General features: G+C 39.3%; 1 protein-coding gene across 1 annotated transcript in view; it reads right to left on the bottom strand.

The window, feature by feature from the left end:
• Positions 1–19,813, bottom strand: part of GALK2 (galactokinase 2) — a 51,385-nt gene extending 31,572 nt beyond the window's left edge. The window contains exons 1-5 of the mRNA XM_075506094.1: positions 19,566–19,813; positions 16,813–16,901; positions 15,281–15,404; positions 8,963–9,053; positions 5,909–6,055 (exon numbers count right to left, since the gene is read on the bottom strand). Coding sequence (XP_075362209.1) covers positions 5,909–6,055; positions 8,963–9,053; positions 15,281–15,404; positions 16,813–16,901; positions 19,566–19,618 — 504 coding nt within the window. The 5' untranslated portion in view covers positions 19,619–19,813. The remainder of the gene's footprint in view (positions 1–5,908; positions 6,056–8,962; positions 9,054–15,280; positions 15,405–16,812; positions 16,902–19,565) is intronic.
• Between the last annotated feature and the right edge of the window lie 1,337 nt (positions 19,814–21,150).

The following is a 21,150-nucleotide window of genomic DNA, read 5'->3' as shown; positions in this document are numbered from 1 at the left end:
GAAAGTGAACAGATGATCACTTACTTATAAAAAATTGCCTAAAAATAGAAACCTAAAGAATTATCTGAGTGAGAACAGATAAGGGAGTTTCACCTTTAATAGCCCCCTTGCTCACAAAGAGGCCAAGGGCCAACTGCTCTAATTTTCACTCATGCAATGGGTCTGGACAGTATGTAAACTGTGACAGAATTTGTCCCTATATAACTGTCACTGTCAGTATGTTCCATACCAATGATCAATCCCTTTCAATCTCACATAGACCTTTAAAGAAGTAAACTTGTGTAAGATTAAACCCCTTAAAAGAGTAAGACAATTAGTGAGTAGGAGACAGGCAAATATTTGTTAGTAAAACAGAATTAGTGTTGCTTAGTATTTTTTTGGAACAGCTCACCCTACATTACCCAGAAACTTGATATATACAAATCCAGAATGACAGCAGCCAAAATAAAGCAACCTTCTCTATAAAATGATAGTGTTAAATTACATCTGTCTCAGTGGCTTTATGTAAGGTCATTTTGGCCAAAGTTAAATGTGCTAAATTTTCTATATATAACAATGCAGGAGTAGTGACAGCTAATCTTTAAAACCAAAGAACAATTTTCTTCTTGTTTTAAATTTTATTGTTCGTGAAGGGAAGCTCCATGAAGAAAATACATTCCTTAATATAAGTTGGTTTTAGACTGTCATTTTCAGTGCTCCAAAAGTCTCTTCAGCATGCAAATTTAAGTAACTGAAGTATTTATATCTATTGAGCCAAAAGTCCTGTGTGTACATTTATTCTCTCTACGGCAATACAGCAATGGTTCCCCAATGCACATGCATTAATATTTTGGCCAGTTTAACCTGAAAAGTCAGAGTCAGTCTGCTGCTTCCCTTTACAACAAATAGCAAATTTAGTGTAGATTTTCTATGAAATTCTACAGGGTTTGGTTCACAGCACACAGGACTCAAAACAGAGAAGAAACATTTATAGGTAAAGATGAGTATTTTACAGTAAGAAGAAAACATTCTCCATCACCTAAGGCATATTTAAAGTCTAGTTAGATGTTGATTTTTTTTTCCAATCTGTGCATGTTTTATACATATGTATATATGTACAAATATAACTTCTGAAATACGAGGTACTATGTTTCATTCATTAAGGTTTAAAATGATGCCCAAATTATGAGGTTATTTTTACCACCAGGAATGTCCTTATTTTTAATATCTGGTCTTGACTAGGAATAGACTGCTGAAAGTTACCATCTGCTTCCAGTTTGCTTACAAAATCCCAATTAGCTAAACTTCATATATGTTTTGCAAGGTAATTATGCTTACTTTTTTCCAAAATGGGAAAATATTTGTCAGATAGTATCTGGATGTCCTCATAAGCACAGCAATCTTAGCTTGACTTCGTCTGCCCTCTAACATGCTCAAATAGAAGGTTATCCATTTGGTTGATGAGAGATTACGGCCTTTGATTACCACTGCTCCAAAGTACTCTGTTTCCCCTTGATTACAAACACACATAGTCAAACTTAACAAGTTAAAGAACCCTGATTTTTAATTCCACAGGGAGAAAGGAACTTTAACATTTCTCAATATTAACAGTACTTTAAAATACAATATGTATGTACCATTTTTTGTGTAAGTAATTTGTCATATAAATAACCTGACCGTGCATCTATCAAACATTTTTGATGCAGCAATATTATAAAATAATCCTAACTAGTATTATCAGCACACATTATTAATTTCAATGTCACACTATCAATATGAATAGTCACAGATTTTCTTGCCAGATAGCTAGATATTAAAGCCCTATTGCACATCAAAAAAATTATTACGAAGTGGTAAAGTATTCCATTAAAGCCCTTTCCTTATTATATACAGGCTTCAGAAATAAAGTAGAAAAGATTCCAATTGGCCTATCTAGTGTCCCACTGACATCATGGACATTACTAGGTATTGTAACTCTTTAAATACAGGACAACATTGAACGTTTTGAAAATCCCACACTCAAAATTCATCTGAGCCATAGTTTGAGAAAACTGAAGCCAATGGACACTGTGCCATTACAGATTAGATTTAGGTCCTTTATTTATCACTCTGTCTGACTTAGATTTTTCTCAGTCTAGATAGAGCCAAATATAATTCAACTTCCTTTGCTCAACATTTCACATTAAATTAAATAAACCCTATTTGCTTTTGATCTATTTTTCCCAATAAGTATGTGCACAGCTGCCCAGCCTTGAGCAACAGAAAAAATGTTAGGGTGGCTGAACAGAACTTAGTACCACAAGATTTAACATTTGGACAGCAACACTATCATCACATCTTTCAAGTAAATCTAGTTATTCAAAAGTACTAACTGATTTTCTGTACTCATTAATTCCTACCATGAAACACAAAGCTGGGACAATTTAGAGCATTATTCTATTTCCTTTACAAAAAGTATCTTCTCCTGATGAAAAGTTGTACAAAAGATTGATTTTGTAACAGTAAAATAAAAATCACTTTAAAATCAAAAGCTAATACTGAGCATTGCTGTTCTTTGAGTGATGCCAACACAGTCTTAGACTGGTATCCTGTTTGGAGAAGAAAAATGGATTCTTTTTAAAGATCACATTCTAAATTTTCCATCTTGTTATTTGAATGCTATTGCACTGCTGCAACTGGTTAGCACTGCACATCTGGCTGAATTGTCTTGGACTGGTATTTTCCCTAAACTATTGTGTATGTGTGTGATGGGTTTTAAAAAAAAAATACTGTATGCACACTGAAACAATGCCCTATTGCAGACTGCTACACACAATAATTAGTGAGAGCATATTGTTTTTCTGATTTTGTTTTCCATGTCAAAAAAGTGCTATTTTTAAAGTAAGCCACCATGAAATTCTAGCCATGCTTTTACAATATTTTTCATTTTGGTTTTTTTTGGCTCTTAATCTCATAGGCCCAACTTCACACTGGAAGTGTTATCTCATAAAAGCTTGAGATTTCAACGACTTTTACTCTACAGCTACTATTTTAATCTTACATCTATCAGGAAAAACAGTGTATAACTCAAATATTCTCATAAAAATAGTTTCACAGAAACAAAACAGATAAATGTTCCATTCAGTAAAAGGTCAATTTTTCATAACTTTGGCTACAGAAGCCCTACAGTTCAGCCAATTTGATTCCAAAGCCAAAAGTTTCTATGTCCTACTGCTACAGATCATCATATTAAGATTTTGCAAAGTCCATCACACTAATAAGGGGCAAAAAGTCAATCTGTTCTCATAAAATTACCACCATGACCAAATATTGTTACTTATAAATACTACCATTTACAACTTTCACAACTCTTAAGCATTTTAAAAAAAAAAAGAATGGAGGGGAGAGGTAAAGTGATATTTCTTCCTTAAAAATAAACAAACAAATATCCCAAGTCCTTAAAATACAAGGTCCTGGTTTGCTTTCTAGTAGAAAGGATCTGGAAAGCCCCTATTTCTGATCAGCTAAGAATTCCCCTGCCATGGGGGAGCTCCCAGCTGATACACAGCCAGCATTACTGGATCCTGCACAGATACCATTTGACACCAGCACAGGATGCATTAGGAGCTGGAAAGAAGTGGCCAGAGCATGTTTTATACTTCTGAGGGCTCACATGCCTACATTGCTCTAATTTATATTCAGACTAGCTCTGCCTTACACAAGGCAGTTCTGCGAGGCTAAGCATAAATTCAGTGCAACAGAGACTCTGGATTTAGCTAGATATAAGAGGTCTCCAATGCTAAATCATAAATTAGCCAAGAACACTGAACTTGTTTTTACTGTCCTGTAAGATTTGGGGAAACTTAGAGCCTGGACAAAAGTAATCAGTCTTGAGAACTGTCATCCTCTGTCTTCACCACCACAACCAGGTGTCTTGGTCTATGCAAGCACACAAAACCTTGGATATGTTCTTAACTGTGCTCTTATGTTGGCTATTGGGAATTCTCATCTGTACATTAATTGCTCATTTTTCATCACAAGTGCAAAATATTTAGCTGCAGATAGCAGGATTTCCTGACAAAACTATGCAATTGTGTCTCCTGTGTTTGTCCAACTATATTTGAGACACAAGATTAACTTTCAGCACATTTTCCAATGAGCAAGCAGAAGAGATTTTGGGTTCATTGAACGGGACACATGAGGAGAAGGAAAGACATTCAGTGGAGTCTCTGTCTTCCTTCTGTCCCTCCACTATTTTCTATGAAAATGCCAAAAGGAGTTTTGCACCTTTCTTTAGAACAGGTCTGGCATAATGCCAGCTGGTACTCCCAAGCCATGTGTAAATTCAGCTCAAGCTACACGCTGTATCATTTATTCTCTGAAGAAAGCTGTGCAGTATTTCTTAGAATAATGAAAACCTGGCTTCTGGTTTTCCAGATACAGATTTCTACTACCTAGTAAAATTTGGGCTTTCTGACCTCTGTCAGTTTTATGGATTGTGCAGATACCCAATTTCTGAACACATGCACTCCAGTGATTTTGATCAGTAGTTCCCAAGCTTAGCTCATTTGGTTACCACCATCAGAGATGGTGCTGACCTGTGATAAGATCATCTATGCAAAACCAGAAGCTTCTTGCCAGGCCAGGTACACATGTATAAAAAAGCACGTCTATCACCTCCAACCCTCTTACTGCAAAGTCTCATTCATCAAAGTGGGATCCTCAATTCCACATTTTCATCTACCGTTGCACTACATGTCTCACACAAACCAGAGCCTCTGTTAAGTGTCCAATCCCTTACTTAATTTTGACCACACATCGCACCAACACAAAGCAGGCTGACAGTGACTGCAGCCACATCCTCCTACATAGAAAAGCCACCCTGCCTCATCAATCCTGCTTCTTGCTGCCTTAACCCTGCTTGATACCTTCCTGAAGAAAGCACTGTGACCTGTGCAATGTGGGATGGAGCACTTACTGCTGAGCAGATTGCTGCAGCTGCAGCTACATAGAGAAACAAGCCACAACTGATCAGCAAAAACCTTCTGTGTGGATCTGTTTACCTCATGGCTCAGATAAAGTGCTTGTATACAAGCACAGTTAACAGCTGCCATCATCATGTACCACTTTAAGTTGGCTTTGTACCACAATTTGGGAACGTCTGCCTTAGACAATAGGCACAAATATGCATAACAGTCACATTTAGATCTGTTCTTTTCTCTTCCTGACAATGTTCTAATTTAAGATCCTAGTTTCACTTAACCAGACATTTTTACTGGAGAGAACTTCATTCCCATATGGCACCTTCAAGGACCTCCTCCAGAAATTTTTATTACATGAGCCAAATTCTACTAACAGTTGTATTGCTAACAGGTCACATACTTGGGGTTTGTTTTTAGACTAATGTTTGTTTAAAAAAGTGAGGAATACATTTTGGATTGTAAATATGTTCGTTCCAAAAAAACTGTGAAGAGAATAAGGAGAGTCAGATGGAAGAATTTTACCTCTACTTTGTGCTGATTATATAATTTATCAAGAAATTGTTCCACAGGCCTCCAACAGATGCTCTGCTGTTAAAGCCATGGAAAGTCATTCAGGGAGAGGGTAAAGGCCTCGGGGGTGTGGTCCACATCCTTCAGCACATATATCCTCAGTCCTGGCCTGCAGATAGCACATCTGGTCCAGGCATGGACCTGACGGTTGGCCAAAATACAGGCTTAAAATAATGCTCCTTTTTTCAGCTTTAATGTAAGCCTTTTTTCTTGCCAAATTCAAATCCTGCCAAAATTTGGCCAAAGATGTTTGCTCAATTGTGCAATATCTTAAGTTTATATCCAACAACGCTTTGCAAAAACAATTGTATCGTGTTTTTAATGTTTACAGGCATTAACAATATTTAATTTTAAGTAGAACTTTACTGCTGACACTCTTGTGTTTTACTGTAAATTACCTTAGAGAGGGTTTTTCCATTAGCTCTTAGTGTCACGAGTCCTGCACAGCACACCAAAGCACTGGAGCTAGAGAGACCAGAACTTGGAGGGATGGTTCCATCTAGCAGACAATTCATTCCAGTTGGGTTATTAAGACCAAAATGTTCCTAACAATGAAAAAATAAACAATCTCAGTTTCAAGTACAGACAGGCTCAGGCTTGCAACTATCTGATACTTAGAAAGAGAATCTTTCTGTTGAGTTGCTGGAACCAAGGACCTGCTTCTGGTATCTCCAAAATAAAGCAAAATTTTCATTCTATTCTTTAAGAACAAAGCCTATGGTAGGGCTTCAGCCAAAGGTATGTCTGCAGTTCCTGTACCCAAACATATATGAGCTAACAGAACTGTACCCCAAGCAGAATTCAGTATGGGCTAAATGCCCAAGAATTTACCGAGCTTCGTGGGTGGGTTTTGCAGCAACTGGCTCTGCTCTGAGCTGCAGTGGTCACAGTACCAGAGGTTACCAATCGGTTTATACCCTACTTTTGTCCTTTTCTCCACAGCTCCTCACTTAAGGCATCCAGAAGAGCTTAAGGTCCACTTTATGCTTCACTTCTAATGCTGGCATGTGGTATTACGGAGCCACATCAGGCTGACGGTGAACTAGTAGCCATGCAGCTGTATTCAAAGCCAGACACTCCTACCTCCTGAAGCACCCACAGGACTGACACTGAGAAAACCACAATGGTACTTGAAGGACACTATGCTTTAGGAGGCACAAAGACATACCTACCAGTGGTGATGGTCTCTGTCATGCTATTTTTAGAATAAAGCTTAAAATATTTTTACATACATGATAGATATCATAGATAATACATTTAATCCAGAAGTAATAAATCCTCGTGTACATACTCTTTTAATTATACTCTCTAGTTGCTTTGTCTTTTTATTTATAATCACTTTAATATAAATTTCTCTCTGTTGTTAGTTTGAAATAAACATGCAGTACTTATTAAAAAATCATTGAATATATATGGGGGTATATGAATAGCTACATTCTGATACAAATTTATATGTCAATGAACTATGTCACAATGTCAATAATCAGAAAAAAATGGCAGTGTTTCCATAAAGAAATGCCCACCTTAAAAGATTTCTACTACTTTTCCTGAAACAACTTCAGCCATAAATACCAATGGTAGAGATAAGCAAACAGCGAGCCTCCTTTAATGTCTTCTACCATCACTTCAAATTATTTTAAATTTCCTTTTCTACAAATATATGGGAATTCATACCTGAAATACTATTGCTGCCCATGCCCCTTCATGAAGAACACTAGACAGGCTTGTTCAAAAACAGAAAATGCTTGAGTAACCAGAAACTGATCCACAGTTTCTGGATTGTCTTGAATGTGAATCAGGCTTGCAAACTTATCACGCGATGTTTAAATAGAAAACGTACTTCAGTTTCAAAAATGAAAATGGGCTTTGCCAAGTTCTGCAATAGTTCTGTCCCAAAAGGATAGCATGTTCAACTTAATATAAACAGATTATCCCGCTGGACCCTCTAAGTACTTGTATTTCAGTGTTTCTTAAGTCTGTAACATTTATGCTTATTTTCTGCCAGTGCTAGAGTCTGCAAACCTGCTTTGCAAATTAACCTTCAAGTATGACAGCTTGTCTTTAGGAAACAAATCTCAGTAGCAGACTGCAAAATAAATAAATTCAATTGGTCATGCTAGCCTTAATATAAGAAAGGATATATTGTAAAGAAACCTAATCTGTATCTCTACAGTCAATGCAATTTAAATGCCTGTGTTACTGAGCAATAGAAAATGGAAAATACTCGTGTTACTGCAAACATAAGTAATTTACTGGGGTCTAAACATAGGGGTGGGGGTCCGTTTAGGAACTGTGGGTTGTAATAAAGTGATTTGTAGCACTGATTGTTCCAAATACTGTATTTTGAAGACTCCAGTGGCAAGTTTGAGGGAGGCTTTGTTGGCTGTCTGCAGTCCTTATCTATTGGATCGTCCTGTGGGGTGACCTAGATGGCCTATCCTGAGGCAAACTTCATGTGCTTTAAAAAGCACATTTACCCATAATTTGGGCTGGCCGTGGCGACCTGCTCCTGACCTAGCCATCACTATTTATCCCATCTGCCCTTCCAGAAGTATCACTGAGTTGACATCAAGCTGAGAAGTCACCATGTTTTTTCCCCAAAGGGCCGTGAATCACCTGCAAACAGTAGGTGAGGTTTATAGGAAGCCTCAATTGTGAGTTCAGGCTGCCTCCCAGGGCAACACTGACGATCAGCACTTGGTTTCACAAGCAGTTCAGTCTTCAAGTCAGTCTGGAGACAGGCTAGCTCATGAAGGAGAAGATAAAGCTCAAAGGAGCAGACAGGAAAATGTCTGTTTGTTCAGTGCTCCTGCCTTTACCCTAAGTGTGCTGTTCCCTGCATAGCTGCACAGATAACTCAAGAAATTTTGAAAATCCCATTCAAATTCCACACACTGAAAATCTGGATAAGTAATGGTTCTTATTGGAGTATTTCTTCTGTATGCTGTTTACTTATTTTACATTTTCTTTTGCCTACTGCATGAGTCAGCTTCACTCAGTTGTTATGCACAAGTTGTAGGTTTCCAACATTAATAGAAATTAATGGTTTTTAAAATGTTTCCATAGGAAGAAAAGGACTAAAATATGATCTTTGTGTCCTGACAGACAAGCCTCCAAACCTTTTTAAAAGTAAATTTTAGTTAGATGATTCCATTGGAAAGCATTCTTTTGAACTTCAAAATAAAGAAATGTCACCTTGATAATGAGTTTGATTGTGACTTTACTAAATAAGTAATTATTTGCTATTGTAATTTATGTAATAAAAATGAAAATAGTGCTCTGCAAATATTTTCAAACCCACTCATATCTCCTCTTCAAATTTTAACATAAAAATACTTAACTGTATGTCAAGAAAAACTATAGAATGCAGGGAAGTATTTTGAGGGTGAATAAATTACCTTGTCATATTTTACTTCTACACTAATTTCTTAAATTAAATGGATTTGGCTTACCTGAATACCCTTCAGTCCACACAGGAAGTAGTTATGCCATTGAGGTTTGGTTTTGTTAATCTGAATGTTATTAACACTAGTAGTGAAATCCCTGCAAAAACAGAAAAACCTTGAGGCTTTAACGTGTCAGTAAATGTCATTTGAAAAAACATGGCTTATTACTGCCACCTGGTGATGAAAAAAAACATTTCGTTGTTAATTTTTTTCTGTGCAATGTCTTTCAGGTTTTTTTGTACAGATCTTCTTTATTAATCAATTCTATAAAGATATTTTGATGGAAGCATAAGAATTTTTGCTTAACTTATAGGATTTATTAAATAAATTCAGAAATTAAACTGCCTTTGGCATCCTTAATTAAGGCAGCATGCCTTCGATCACATGTGTGTATGTTCTCTTGATCTCTTGGAGAAGTGAAAATCTAAATAATCGTATCTGTTAAACCTAGAACAGAACTAAACACACTTCAGGCTCTCTGGTAATCCCTGCTCAGGAATTCATCTTCATTACCTTTGCTCTGAATAGCACTTCACTAAAACAGACATAATGCTGCGAAATTATATTCTGTATGTTACAAGACAAAATTAAAATAATTTAGTTTAAAATAGGTTATCTATTTCCTCCAGGATAATTCTGATAATGGTTTTCCTACTCCATCTTCATTTCAAAAGAATAAAAAAGATAAGCCTGAATGTTCCTGAAGAAACTAATGCTACAGGTAGGTGCTGTCAAAATGGGCATGGAGTGATGCGCAGCGACCTCAGAGGAGCGTGCATTAATCGCCAAGAAGTGCAGATTGTTTAGAAGTCTTTACTGGTGAATACCCAATAACTATATCTACCTCATGTCATTACAGTAGATGCCCAACACAGAAAGAGGAAAGGCACTGAGAATGTCAAGAGAAGCTAACAAAAAATATTCAAAAGTTGCAGGCTAAACTGTGCTTTACAAGGCAAGGTCTGCCGAACAGTATGAACAGAGGCAGCTGAATTCCCTGGAAATATTGAGGTTTAATGGGAATAAAAAAACTTTCAAGAAATTATACAGCAGGGGACAGTCTGCAACTCCTGAGGATGGAATTTCTCATTCTTAACACTAATCCCAGTCTGTATCTGTAAACTATGTAGGTTAGCGATGTGCTGTTTTTATTTTTATCCAAAATAATATCGCTAGTTAATAGCTGTAATGGATACCAGTGTGAAGGTGTTTTATCAGTAAAGTGTTCTGTTACCTATGGAGAAACAGTTATAATAATATAAAGCATCTTTACTATGATATAATTGTCTTCAAATGATGGCTGAAAACTTCACTTTATTCTGGTGCAATTAAAGGCTGCAATTTTTGTGTTATGCAACCCCCAAACCCAACAACCAGTGTAAAAATGGACCCACAATCCTGCCTCCTCTTCATATGGTCTAATGCTAGCTATGCTGTGGTGAGCTACTCCACTTGTATTACCAGTCTACAACCTATTCTTAGCTCAATGTTACATAACAGATCTTACACTTTTAAATATCAACTTAGAATTACCATTTTGTCAGTTATACCTTCAATTTCAACATTCAATACAGTGCAGAAATATCAGAGATTGGTGTATAGTTTAACATAAAAGTTGCTGTCTTTCAATCTAAACGTTTCAAAATAGTGCCATTTACAGGACTTTACCAACAATGCAGCATCAAAGAATTGTACAGTTAGTATGAAATTACTGGAGTTCGCAGAGTAACACAAAAGATCTGAAAGGGAGTATTGAGATTACAATACAAGAAAGTTTGAGAATAGCTGTAAATTTTTCCAACTTGAGATTCATGTGTATTTAGAACAATCTCCCAGAGAATAAACCAACATCATTTTGCTTATGGCTTTTGAATATAATAAAAAAACCAGAAGTACTTGTAAAATAGAAAATACTTGTCAAAAGTAATGAAGATTTAAAAAATCCTGTATTTGCTTATGCTTGCTTTCTACAATAATCCTAAATTATTATTGTAAAAAAGCAAGGTTGATGGAAATCAATGTGTAAAAGTGACTAACAGAAAGCAAATTTGAAGTCCTCTTTCCCTCAAAAAAGAGTTCTAAAATATTTTACCTTCATAATTCTTTTTATACAATCAGACAAAGAAAACTTCAGTGAGCAAGAAGACATACACTATGATTGTATTTGCTGGTTCTCAAGATAAAATAATGACTTCTTAAAATGCATTTTGCTCATTTCTGCAATCTTCTCACATAGAAAATGAAAGAAAAATTGGCTTCGATTTTGTCGGGTTTCATATGGACATAATTCACACAAACACAGAATGTGGGACTGTTAAGATCCCCAGAATCCTTAAGTCTATTTTTTTGTTATCACATTCAACTGGTTATAAAAACCAATTCCTAAATGCCCAAGCTTTATCTTAAATCAGTAAATCTTCAGTCTTGCCTTCCATCTGCCTACTGGAAGGTAGCCAGTTTGATGTAAGAACTTTTATTATAAAGCAAAATAAAAACTTGGGGAAAACATACCCATAAAGTAAAAATACTGATACTGCCTATTCCAGCCTTTCTGTTTTAAAGGATTCTTGGGAAAGCTTGCCCCTCCTCCAGGGCTAGATATAAGCATTCCAATTCTTCTGTATAATTAGAAAAGGTGAGTTTTTTTGAGTAGTGTGAAAAAAACATGGCTGAGGTGTTTTTTACTGCTTGAATAGTAATTAATCCTTATTTTTGGGAGACCAGTTTGGCTCTTTCTCACAGAACCTCATTGTCTTGTCAATCTGTTAGTTTATCTGTTTGAGTCCTCTGTAAAAAATATCTGATTTTAAAAAAAAAAGATTTTCAGGTTTTGCCACGAGATGGAAACCAATTGATAATTATCATCCCCTCGTATTTCTGAAGGCATTTTGAGAAGTATCATGTCAGATATTCTCTGTACACGTACTTCTAAACTACAAAGATGTTATGTGAAGGGGAGGTATCGGGAACTTCAAAACACTGTAACTTTTCAATCCAGTTTTAGCACAAATAACATAAAATGCATCTAATCAGTTGGGATGATTTATGAAGAAAAGCACATAGGTCGTTTTCCTTGCAACCTGTTCTCTGTCCTGTTTTTCCTAAAAGTTAACATGAACTATGAGGGTGGAAGAGGGCTACAGAACTGTTACACATTTTACTGTTCACAAAACAAGAATGAAATAGGAAATAGTGATTCTGCGGAGGCTTATGGTTAGTCCTTGTTCAACAAAGGCCTACATATATATGCATTCACCACAGGCACCAATCTACCAGTGTAACAGGCTGAGAAAAAAAGATATACTGTCAACAGTTTTGTTATGTGGTGTAACTTTCAAAGTGTTGAAAAATATTTCTTTGTTATGAAATTATGGGCATGTTTTAGCTTTGTTTTCAAGCAACAGTGTCTCAACAAAACAGAGATGCTTAATGCTGTATTCTGAGACCTCTTCTTGGTTTATCATTTAAAACATACGATTTCAAACTGAAACCAGGGCAGATACAAAAATATAGTGACTGTGTATGCAATTTGAATTCAAAGGCTGTAATTCTAGGTTCGGTAGGAACTGTATGTACCTTCGGAGAAGGCCATTTCAATTGTGATGTAATGTGCCAAAGCTTAAAGACCAAGTAAAAATGTTTACCTTTTGGTTACTGCTTTATTTAGTATCCATTATAACAACTTTTCCTAATCAAAGCTATTATAATTCTGGAACTATCGCCTCTTGCAGAATGGTTTTGCAATACAGCTTAAGCCCTGTTATAGGTTTGTCGTGGTTTAGCCCCAGCCGGCAACTAAGCACCACGCAGCCGCTCGCTCACTCCCCCTCGGTGGGATGGGGGAGAGAATCAGAAGAGCAAAAGTAAGAAAACTTGAGGGTTGAGATAAAAACAGTTTAATAGGTAAAGCAAAAGCCGCGCACGCAAGCAAAGCAAAGCAAGGAATTAATTCGCTACTTCCCATGGTCAGGCAGGTGTGCAGCCATCTCCAGGCAGGTGTGCAGCCTGTCCAGTCCAGCAGCACAGAAACAGCAGCAATGCCCTGGCCATCTGCCAGCCCAGGCGCAAGGCCATTGCTGTTATCAAAGTGTTCCCAGGCACAGCAGAGTAAGGTGATCAGCAGTACAGCAGCACGGCAAGCAGTGAAAGCAAAAAGCAGCCACTAACGAGCCCTAGGCTCTAACATACAGTAAGGCAAGCAAGCCTATGGCAAGCACAGAAGCCTGCTGATTAATAGCTAAACAGCAATAACAGCTATAAATTCTATCTGGCACATTCCAATCAAATCTGTCATTATCTCAAACCCTCGAGCCCCACGTTGGGCGCCAAAAAGGACTGTCGTGGTTTAGCCCCAGCCGGCAACTAAGCACCACGCAGCCGCTCGCTCACTCCCCCTCGGTGGGATGGGGGAGAGAATCGGAAGAGCAAAAGTAAGAAAACTTGAGGGTTGAGATAAAAACAGTTTAATAGGTAAAGCAAAAGCCGCGCACGCAAGCAAAGCAAAGCAAGGAATTAATTCGCTACTTCCCATGGTCAGGCAGGTGTGCAGCCATCTCCAGGAAAGCAGGGCTCCATCACGCGTAACGGTTACTTGGGAAGACAAACGCCATCACTCCAAATGTCCCCCCTTCCTTCTTCTTCCCCAGCTTTATATACTGAGCATGACGTCATGTGGTATGGAATAGCCCTTTGGTCAGTTTGGATCAACTATCCTGGCTGTGTCCCCTCCCAGCTTCTTCTGCACCTGGCAGAGCACGGGAAGCTGAAAAGTCCTTGACTAGTACAGCAGCAACTAAAACATCTCTGTATTATCAACACTGTCTTCAGCACAAATCCAAAACATAGCCCCATACCAGCCGCTACGAAGAAAATTAACTCTGTCTCAGCTGAAACCAGGACAAGGTTGCTATTAAAGAAAGGGAAAGGTCTCACTCACATCTTCCATTTCCTTTCCTCCTGCTCAGCACTGCATGTTCCCACTGTTTAACCCAAGTCAGCTTTAGCACTGAGTGCATGGCAATTCAATTCACTAAAATGACAGAAAATTAACCAGGCAAAAAATGGGTGAATAGTGCACTTTACCTTAAGATCAGACAAGCACTACACCTGGTAAAAGGCAGAGGATGGAGGGATGTTAGAAGCAGGGACAGGGAGACTAGGGGTAAAAGAAGCAAGCCATTGCCTTTTGGTGGTGGCAAACTCTTAATTCAGCCCAGCTATAATGTGAAAACATACTCCACAAAGTGAGTGAAAAATATTTGAGTATTTATACTTACTATGGAAGTAAAAATTCCTTTGAACTGCCTTAGTCGCAGGCAGCAGCTCAGAACATGTTTTTATAACAAGCTGAGCTTTAAGCAGGAATATGTGCTTAAATAGTTCCCACTTTCAGCAATATGCTCCTGTCCCTGTGCTGCCATACACTCTGCTTTTCAGGGAGTAATCTACCATTGCCTTAAACCAATGGCTTAATAAAAATGGCTTAAACTAAGTTTGTGCTGATTCTGATTTTTGCAAAATGCCCACAAAAGTTCACGTGGATGAGTGACCTGGTCTGAACTGCCATACAACCACACAAATATCAGTCTGTTACAAGGGAGGAGGCAGAAAAATGTGACTGAAGTTGAAAAGAATGGCAGGATTATTTCCCTATGTGCAGCACTTGTGAGACCGTAGCTGGAATACTCTGTCCAGTTTGGGGGTTTCCCAGTACAAGAAAGACATTGGCAAACTGCAGGGAGTCCAGCAGAAGGCCATCAAGATGGTTACAAGGGATCTCCAAAGGTCCCTTCCAACCTAAATTAGTCTATGATTCTGTGAACAAGCAGCTGTAGAGGAAGTGGAAGAGAGGAAACACAGATTCTTTGAGCCAGGATTGTTGCTAAAGCCATTGTGTTGTGAAAATACAGCCCCAGGTTCTCCACCCCAGGGGCATGTTAGCTTACATATGCAGTAATTGATTACAAAACATTTCACTCCCTTCTCCAGGAGAAACTAAACTGCTGCCAATTATGGGGATTACATCAAGAAAAATGAGCTAAAAGAAGGGAAGACAGGATTGCACTTTTAGAAAGATTGAAAAATCAGAGGCCTCATAAGAGAAATCTGAACAAACAGGTGGGAGACAGAAGCAGCGAATCCATTGCTCTAAACTGATATGCACAGCATACAGTCAATGGGATCCCATCTGCTTATATCATCCATTTTACACCATTAAACTCTATATTACAATGGAAGTTTGTTAGATCTCTGAAAAGTTAACCTGTATTGCAATTGCATAAAGAGGTTCATAAAAATTAGTGAATAAACAAAGTAATTACTTACAAGTACAAAGAATTGGTATTTGCCAGTTGCACAACTTCAGTTTTTACAGGTTCTACTGCAATCAGTATATCTTGTTCTATAGCCATAGGGAGCACAGCATAACCACAGTAGTCTATATGTTCTCCTACCAAAGAAACAGACAATTAAAATATTTTGGAATAATTCTTTCTAGAATAGCAGTAACAGGGCTCTACAGGGGTTCAGTGTTGTTTATTGTATGAGACAATTTCTGAGTATAGTCTCAACTCTTATTATTTAAAGCTTGGGGTGCATTTCCTCCATTTCATACTACTACACAAAAATTTTGTTCTTTCTTTAGTGATTTTATCTATTGCATCTGTATAAAATCTTCATGTTTTAACATTGGCTTATAAAAATTAAAAAAACACTACATAGATTATTGTCCAGCAATGAGAACGGCCACATTATTTGTACACTGTTGTGACAGTACAAAAAATTAAGTCAAATCAATCACATTTAACTGATGACTGGAAAAGATAAAGGCACCACATGACTCCCCATTATGTGATTTCCTCTGCTCACGTGGGTGATTCATGAGCCACTAGATAAGGCTTGTGGTGGAGTTGGTTTTTTTCCTCTCAAAATTTCTGGACCTTTTTCCAAGGAGGTAATTATATTTAAATAATCATTAATACAGTTACACACAACACATACAGTAACATTCAAATAGAAAACATATGTAGTAAACATCCTCTCTCTTGGGAATAATTCCCAGTTAGCATATGCTCTCTATTTAATCTATGTGATATGTTCACACAACACAGAGATAAAAATTATCATTAATTGCACAATGGACTAATTAATTTTTAAAGCTCTGTTTTGCAGGATCCTTTTACTTACAATATCTTCAAATACATAGGGTTACTTTATGAATATACAAGAAATAGAGCTCTAGGGAGAGCACAATCCTAACATGGATAGAGAAATCTCAAAAATAAGGCTGCCACAGAAATATAAGTTAAGTCCTAAATACAAAATAATTGTGACGCTCCAGTCTGCCAGTGAATCACAACCAACTGTTCTAAGTTCTGTGGCCACATTTCTATGGAAGAGTAAAGAAGAGGAGATGATGGTAGAATCATTTCATGCTTTATCATATGCATTGCTGTGTGGCTGGTTATATTTGGTAACTTAAAAAATAATGGAAGAGAAAAAAATATACTAATTTAATTTGTGGATGCACTGTTCATCAACTACTTTAGATTAGATTTTCAAAGCCTTTCAAAAAAATGGTATCCAACCATAAGCTGGCAAGTTGCTCCAATTTTCAAAACCATCACTACTGTCTATAAATGTTTTTTCCACAACTGATATTTGAGTGTGCAGTTGTTTATAATGAGCTGTAGTAAAAGCTAGTAAAGTATTATATTCTCTTTTCCATTTATCACAAGCAACTTCTCTGAAAAAAATAAAATTAAGAACAACATTATTTTGATTCTATGTTTTAAACTACTAGGCTTCCATGATAGCAGATAAAATAAAATAGCAGAAGATTAATTCTTCTCTTTTACCTATTAAGTTAACTCGCCCCGGTGCACGAACATAAAACTTGGGAGCTGATCCAAATTTTGATATGAACATCTCCTTCAGCTTCTGCAATCTGAAAGGCAGGGTAGAAACATTTAGAAGGACTATATTTGCATAAAAGACAGGAAGTTTCAATGTTTCTTGAAGTAAATTTGATTCAACTTTTTCAAGTACATGGACTTTTCCCTGTTACATCAGGAGCAATATTAAGCTGCTTATTTTTGCTCTACACATAACATTGATTGTGACAGAGGAGAGAAGACTGTTTAGAATATTCTAATTAATAAGAAATATGTATGTTCACTTGAAAAGGATAGAAGGGGCCTTATTTTATTTAAGTCCTCTGTCTAGGTTGGTTCTAGACAGAAGCAGGGAAGACAGTTGCCTGGGGTAACCAAAATACCATGGCCTCCACCTACCTCTCCTATGCCACAGCTCTGTAAAACTGTTTGCCACTGAGGAAGAATCCAGCAGTGTGGACCAATGGCTCATTTGTGGCACTGGGGTTTGTCGCATACACACAGATGCACTCCCTTCAAAGTCAGATCTGACTGCACCAGGCCTGAGCAAATTAATTTTCTTCTAAGTTTTTACTTTTATCAATTTCCATATTAGACACTACCCCATTCCTGTACAAATGCATATACAGAGAACTAAAATGCCAAACCTCAGATTATCCCTGTGACTTAGACAGTATTTACTCTACAGGTTTACAGCAACAGTTCCTTTCAGGTTTTCCATTTGGAGGTGCTAGACATGCAACTGAAAGTTCCAACGCAAAGAAAAATTTGGCATATTGCTTTATTTCCTAAGACTGTAAAAGTATCTAGCTTCTGCCCTGTGTTTGCAAAGTTGGGATGCTTTAGCGTATCATGCAGGAACAGGGGGTAAACAAAGACTGAGGAGAGATTAAGCCATTATCTTAGTGAAGCATAAGAAATTTGATAGTCATTCACTTCAAAACTACCTTAAAGCAATTTAGGTTGCACACTAACCCATTAACTTTCATTAATGTAAGCAACAGACTAAAACAATGAAAAAGCAGTAAGAATACAAGAAAAATAATATTTAAAATGGGACTTACAATATTTCATCGGCATACCCTGTTGGCTTTAAAGCACGTAGCAAATTAAATTTTTTTGGGCGGGTTTAGTCTACTAACAAAAATCCAGTAACAGGAACTCTGCTAAGGTTTCTACATTTACTCTAAAACTAGAACTGGAAGCCTAGTTAATGCAAAGCGTAAGTAGGAAGACAGCAATGAGAAACAGATGGTACAAAATTTCACAGTCAATTATTTAGTTTGTACTTCTTTGTAAAAGCTGTGTTACTGTCCAACTACATATATTCAAATGTTTTGTAAGATTTCTTTAGATGGAAAGCTACAGAATATTATTTGTTGTAATTTTTTTTAACAGATCTTTCAGTACTTTTCCATCTTGGTGCCCAGTAACAAAGCTGTATTAGGTCCCTATATAATTTCCCCTTCTTATAATCTCCGCTAGTATTGACTAGTTTATCACTTCCAATTAGCATTTGCCATTTCATCTCTGCCATTTCATTCAATACTATCCCTTTTCTAGATCACATTAATAATATAGTCCATGGGGGAATCTGTTGGCAGAATCCTAGGTGTTAACTTTATTCCTTTTTGTGTCAGTATTTAGAATGCTTCTTTGTTTCACAGATATTTTCATAGTGGTGTTGGTACCAAGAGACTAAGAACAAACAGAGCAGTCATGGGGGCATGTTTATCTAAGTGCTGATTGATCTCTTTTTTTAATGTGGGTTTTACAAGCAGGCCTGATGAAAGGCTATTTACAGGCTTTGGCCTTGATGTTGCAATACGCATGCTGCATTTTAAGCACCTACATCAAAGAGGATTGTTAGAAGTGTTAAGCAAAGGCATCCCTCACAACTTCACACATCCAAGTCTGGAAATGCTGGACTCGTCCTTTCCATGTAACTTACACTCAAACACAGTGCAATTATATGTAAGTAATAAAAGTTTAAAAAAATGAACGGTTAGCACCGTTCTCCAGTGCTAACACAGGTAAAAAAGTTCGTGTGAACTGTTTGTGCATTCTACTTTCACACACCGAGTGCAACTTCATGGGAAAAGAGCATGCATTGGCATGTCCTGCAGGCATACGAATGCAGAGCCAGGCCTATGATGTTCCAGGGAATCGCATGGGCATTTCTTTTATAGCCAAAAGGACAAGACGATAATCAGTATCCCCAAATTCTGAAAAAAGAAAAAATGTTAGGAGGAAAGATGAATTAATTTTTCCCCCTCCTGCCACAGCGGCACTATGTGAGAGGCAGCAAGGATGCCTGGGCTGCAGGGAGTTGTTTGCTGGAGAAGGGGCAGGAGGGGCCGGTGACCGGTCTGCCGCCACAGAAGAAGGCCGCAGGCCTCTCTGGGAGCCCAGGCCAGCTTGCCGGCGGGGAAATCGAAGTACGCCCAGGCCAATGTACCTGCGGCAAGGGTGCTCCCGGGGCCACACAAAATGCGAGTGTCACGCTATTTGTGTCGAGATGAATCAAAATATCACGAGTCAAAACCCTCTCACACCTCACACTGGGGGCATGGAGACTGCCCCTCCCACCTCCCCTGTCCACCTACACACCCCCCGCCCGCTCCTACATAAACGGCGGCGGGCTTCCGTGTCCCCGCTGCGGACGTGGCCTCCCGCTGCGGGGCCGGGGCCGGGGCCGGGGCCAGCGATCCACCCACCTGGGCTGCTCCACCAGCTGAACCGGGAGGGTGCCGGGGGCGTCCGCCGCCATGGCGGCTCCCCCCACCAGCCCCTGGCTGAGGCGGGGAGCGGCGCGGTGCGGCGGCTCTGGCTGGACCGCGGTCACGGGACAGGCAGACACCGTCCTTCCGGGCGGCGGAGCTGGCAGCCCGTCCTCCTCCCCGCCCCGACCCCGGTGGCAGGGCACCGCCGAGGCGACGGTGGTTAGGCCCTAGGCCTGTCTCGTAGGCACACCGGCATCCCGCAGCTCGTGCGGCTGTGGGGCCGCTCTGCCCTCAGCTCGTCACCCACCCACCTGGACATGGCAGAAGAGCTGCTGCGACGCGTGAAGGAAATGTTTTTTTCCTTCATTCCTGTCAGAATTTATCTGGCAATAGAGAAACGTTAAAAACCGCCCCCGGTTGGGTGCGCAGGGCCAGGGGCAGGTTGCCCCTGTGGGCGCCTCGCGCGCCCTGTGCGGTAGGGGTCACCCTCAGGGCCATGCATTAGGCCAGTGCCGGTTCTCCTGCAAAGTGCACGTGTAATGAGAACACTAAATAAATTGGCAATTCTTTCCCCTACGGCGTTATTTTTTCCCCCTTGTTTGTTTCTGGTGTGTGGTTCTGCCAGCTTCCCTGAAACAAGCAGTCTCACAGCTCCTGTTTACCCCTCAAGATTAATGGCTGCAGTTATTTTGAGGAACTGAGCTTTTCAAATTAGTTTACAAGCTCACTTGCTCGTTGTTATTGTCTATTTTGGTGTATATCATAAAGCCCCTAATATTCAACTCATGAAGCTTTTAAGTGCTTGGACTGTGAAAAGCATAGTAACATTGAGATTTCATTGGGGATTTACGTGTCTTTCTGAGGTAAAACTTTTTTCTCCTCATTAGTATTGTTGGCAGAATAGAAATAGGGTTTTTAAGAGATTTAGCAGTAGCCATAGGAAAAAAAAAACCCAGACCATCAGAAACCGTAACAACATAAAACGACCAGCAACAGAAAAATCTGGAGACCCAATGAATACTGCAAATGCATCTAGGAGTCCAAGAACCACGGGCCTTGCGGAGATTGTGGAGAGGCAAAGCCTGTCTGTCGGGGCTTTTTGCCACCCTCAGTTGAAGGCAGCAGCAGAAGTCAGCATGTAAAAATCTTTAGAAAGCCAGTGCTTTGCAAGGCCCGTGTTTTTTACAGGCTTTAAAAACTGCTGCTATAGTATTATTTGCTTATGGTAAACGCAGCACACGTAAACAGTTCAGCAGCACTGAGTGAGGCAAATAAACTGCACTAAGGACTAAGCGAGGCTGCCAGTATCGGCGAGCGGCCGGGCTTTTTGAATTTCCCATCCGGAGACGCACAGTCACAAGACTTACAGCTCCGGTACGGGAGCCGGGCTCGCAGCGCTCACACCCGGATACGCGGCGACCCGCCCCGGCGCCACCACGGCGCGCTCCGGGCTCCTGCCCGCGCTGGCGGCGGCAGGGCCGTGGCCCGGCGCCCTACCGAGGCGCGGCGCCGCCGGGGAGGCGCCTCCGGCGTCAGGAGGCGAGGCGGGCCCGCAGCGCCCCCCCCACAAGCCGCCAGA

Source organism: Mycteria americana, chromosome 6 (genome assembly GCF_035582795.1).
Source record: "Mycteria americana isolate JAX WOST 10 ecotype Jacksonville Zoo and Gardens chromosome 6, USCA_MyAme_1.0, whole genome shotgun sequence".
Lineage (NCBI taxonomy): Eukaryota > Metazoa > Chordata > Aves > Ciconiiformes > Ciconiidae > Mycteria > Mycteria americana.
This window is presented reverse-complemented; position numbering and strand designations above follow the sequence as displayed.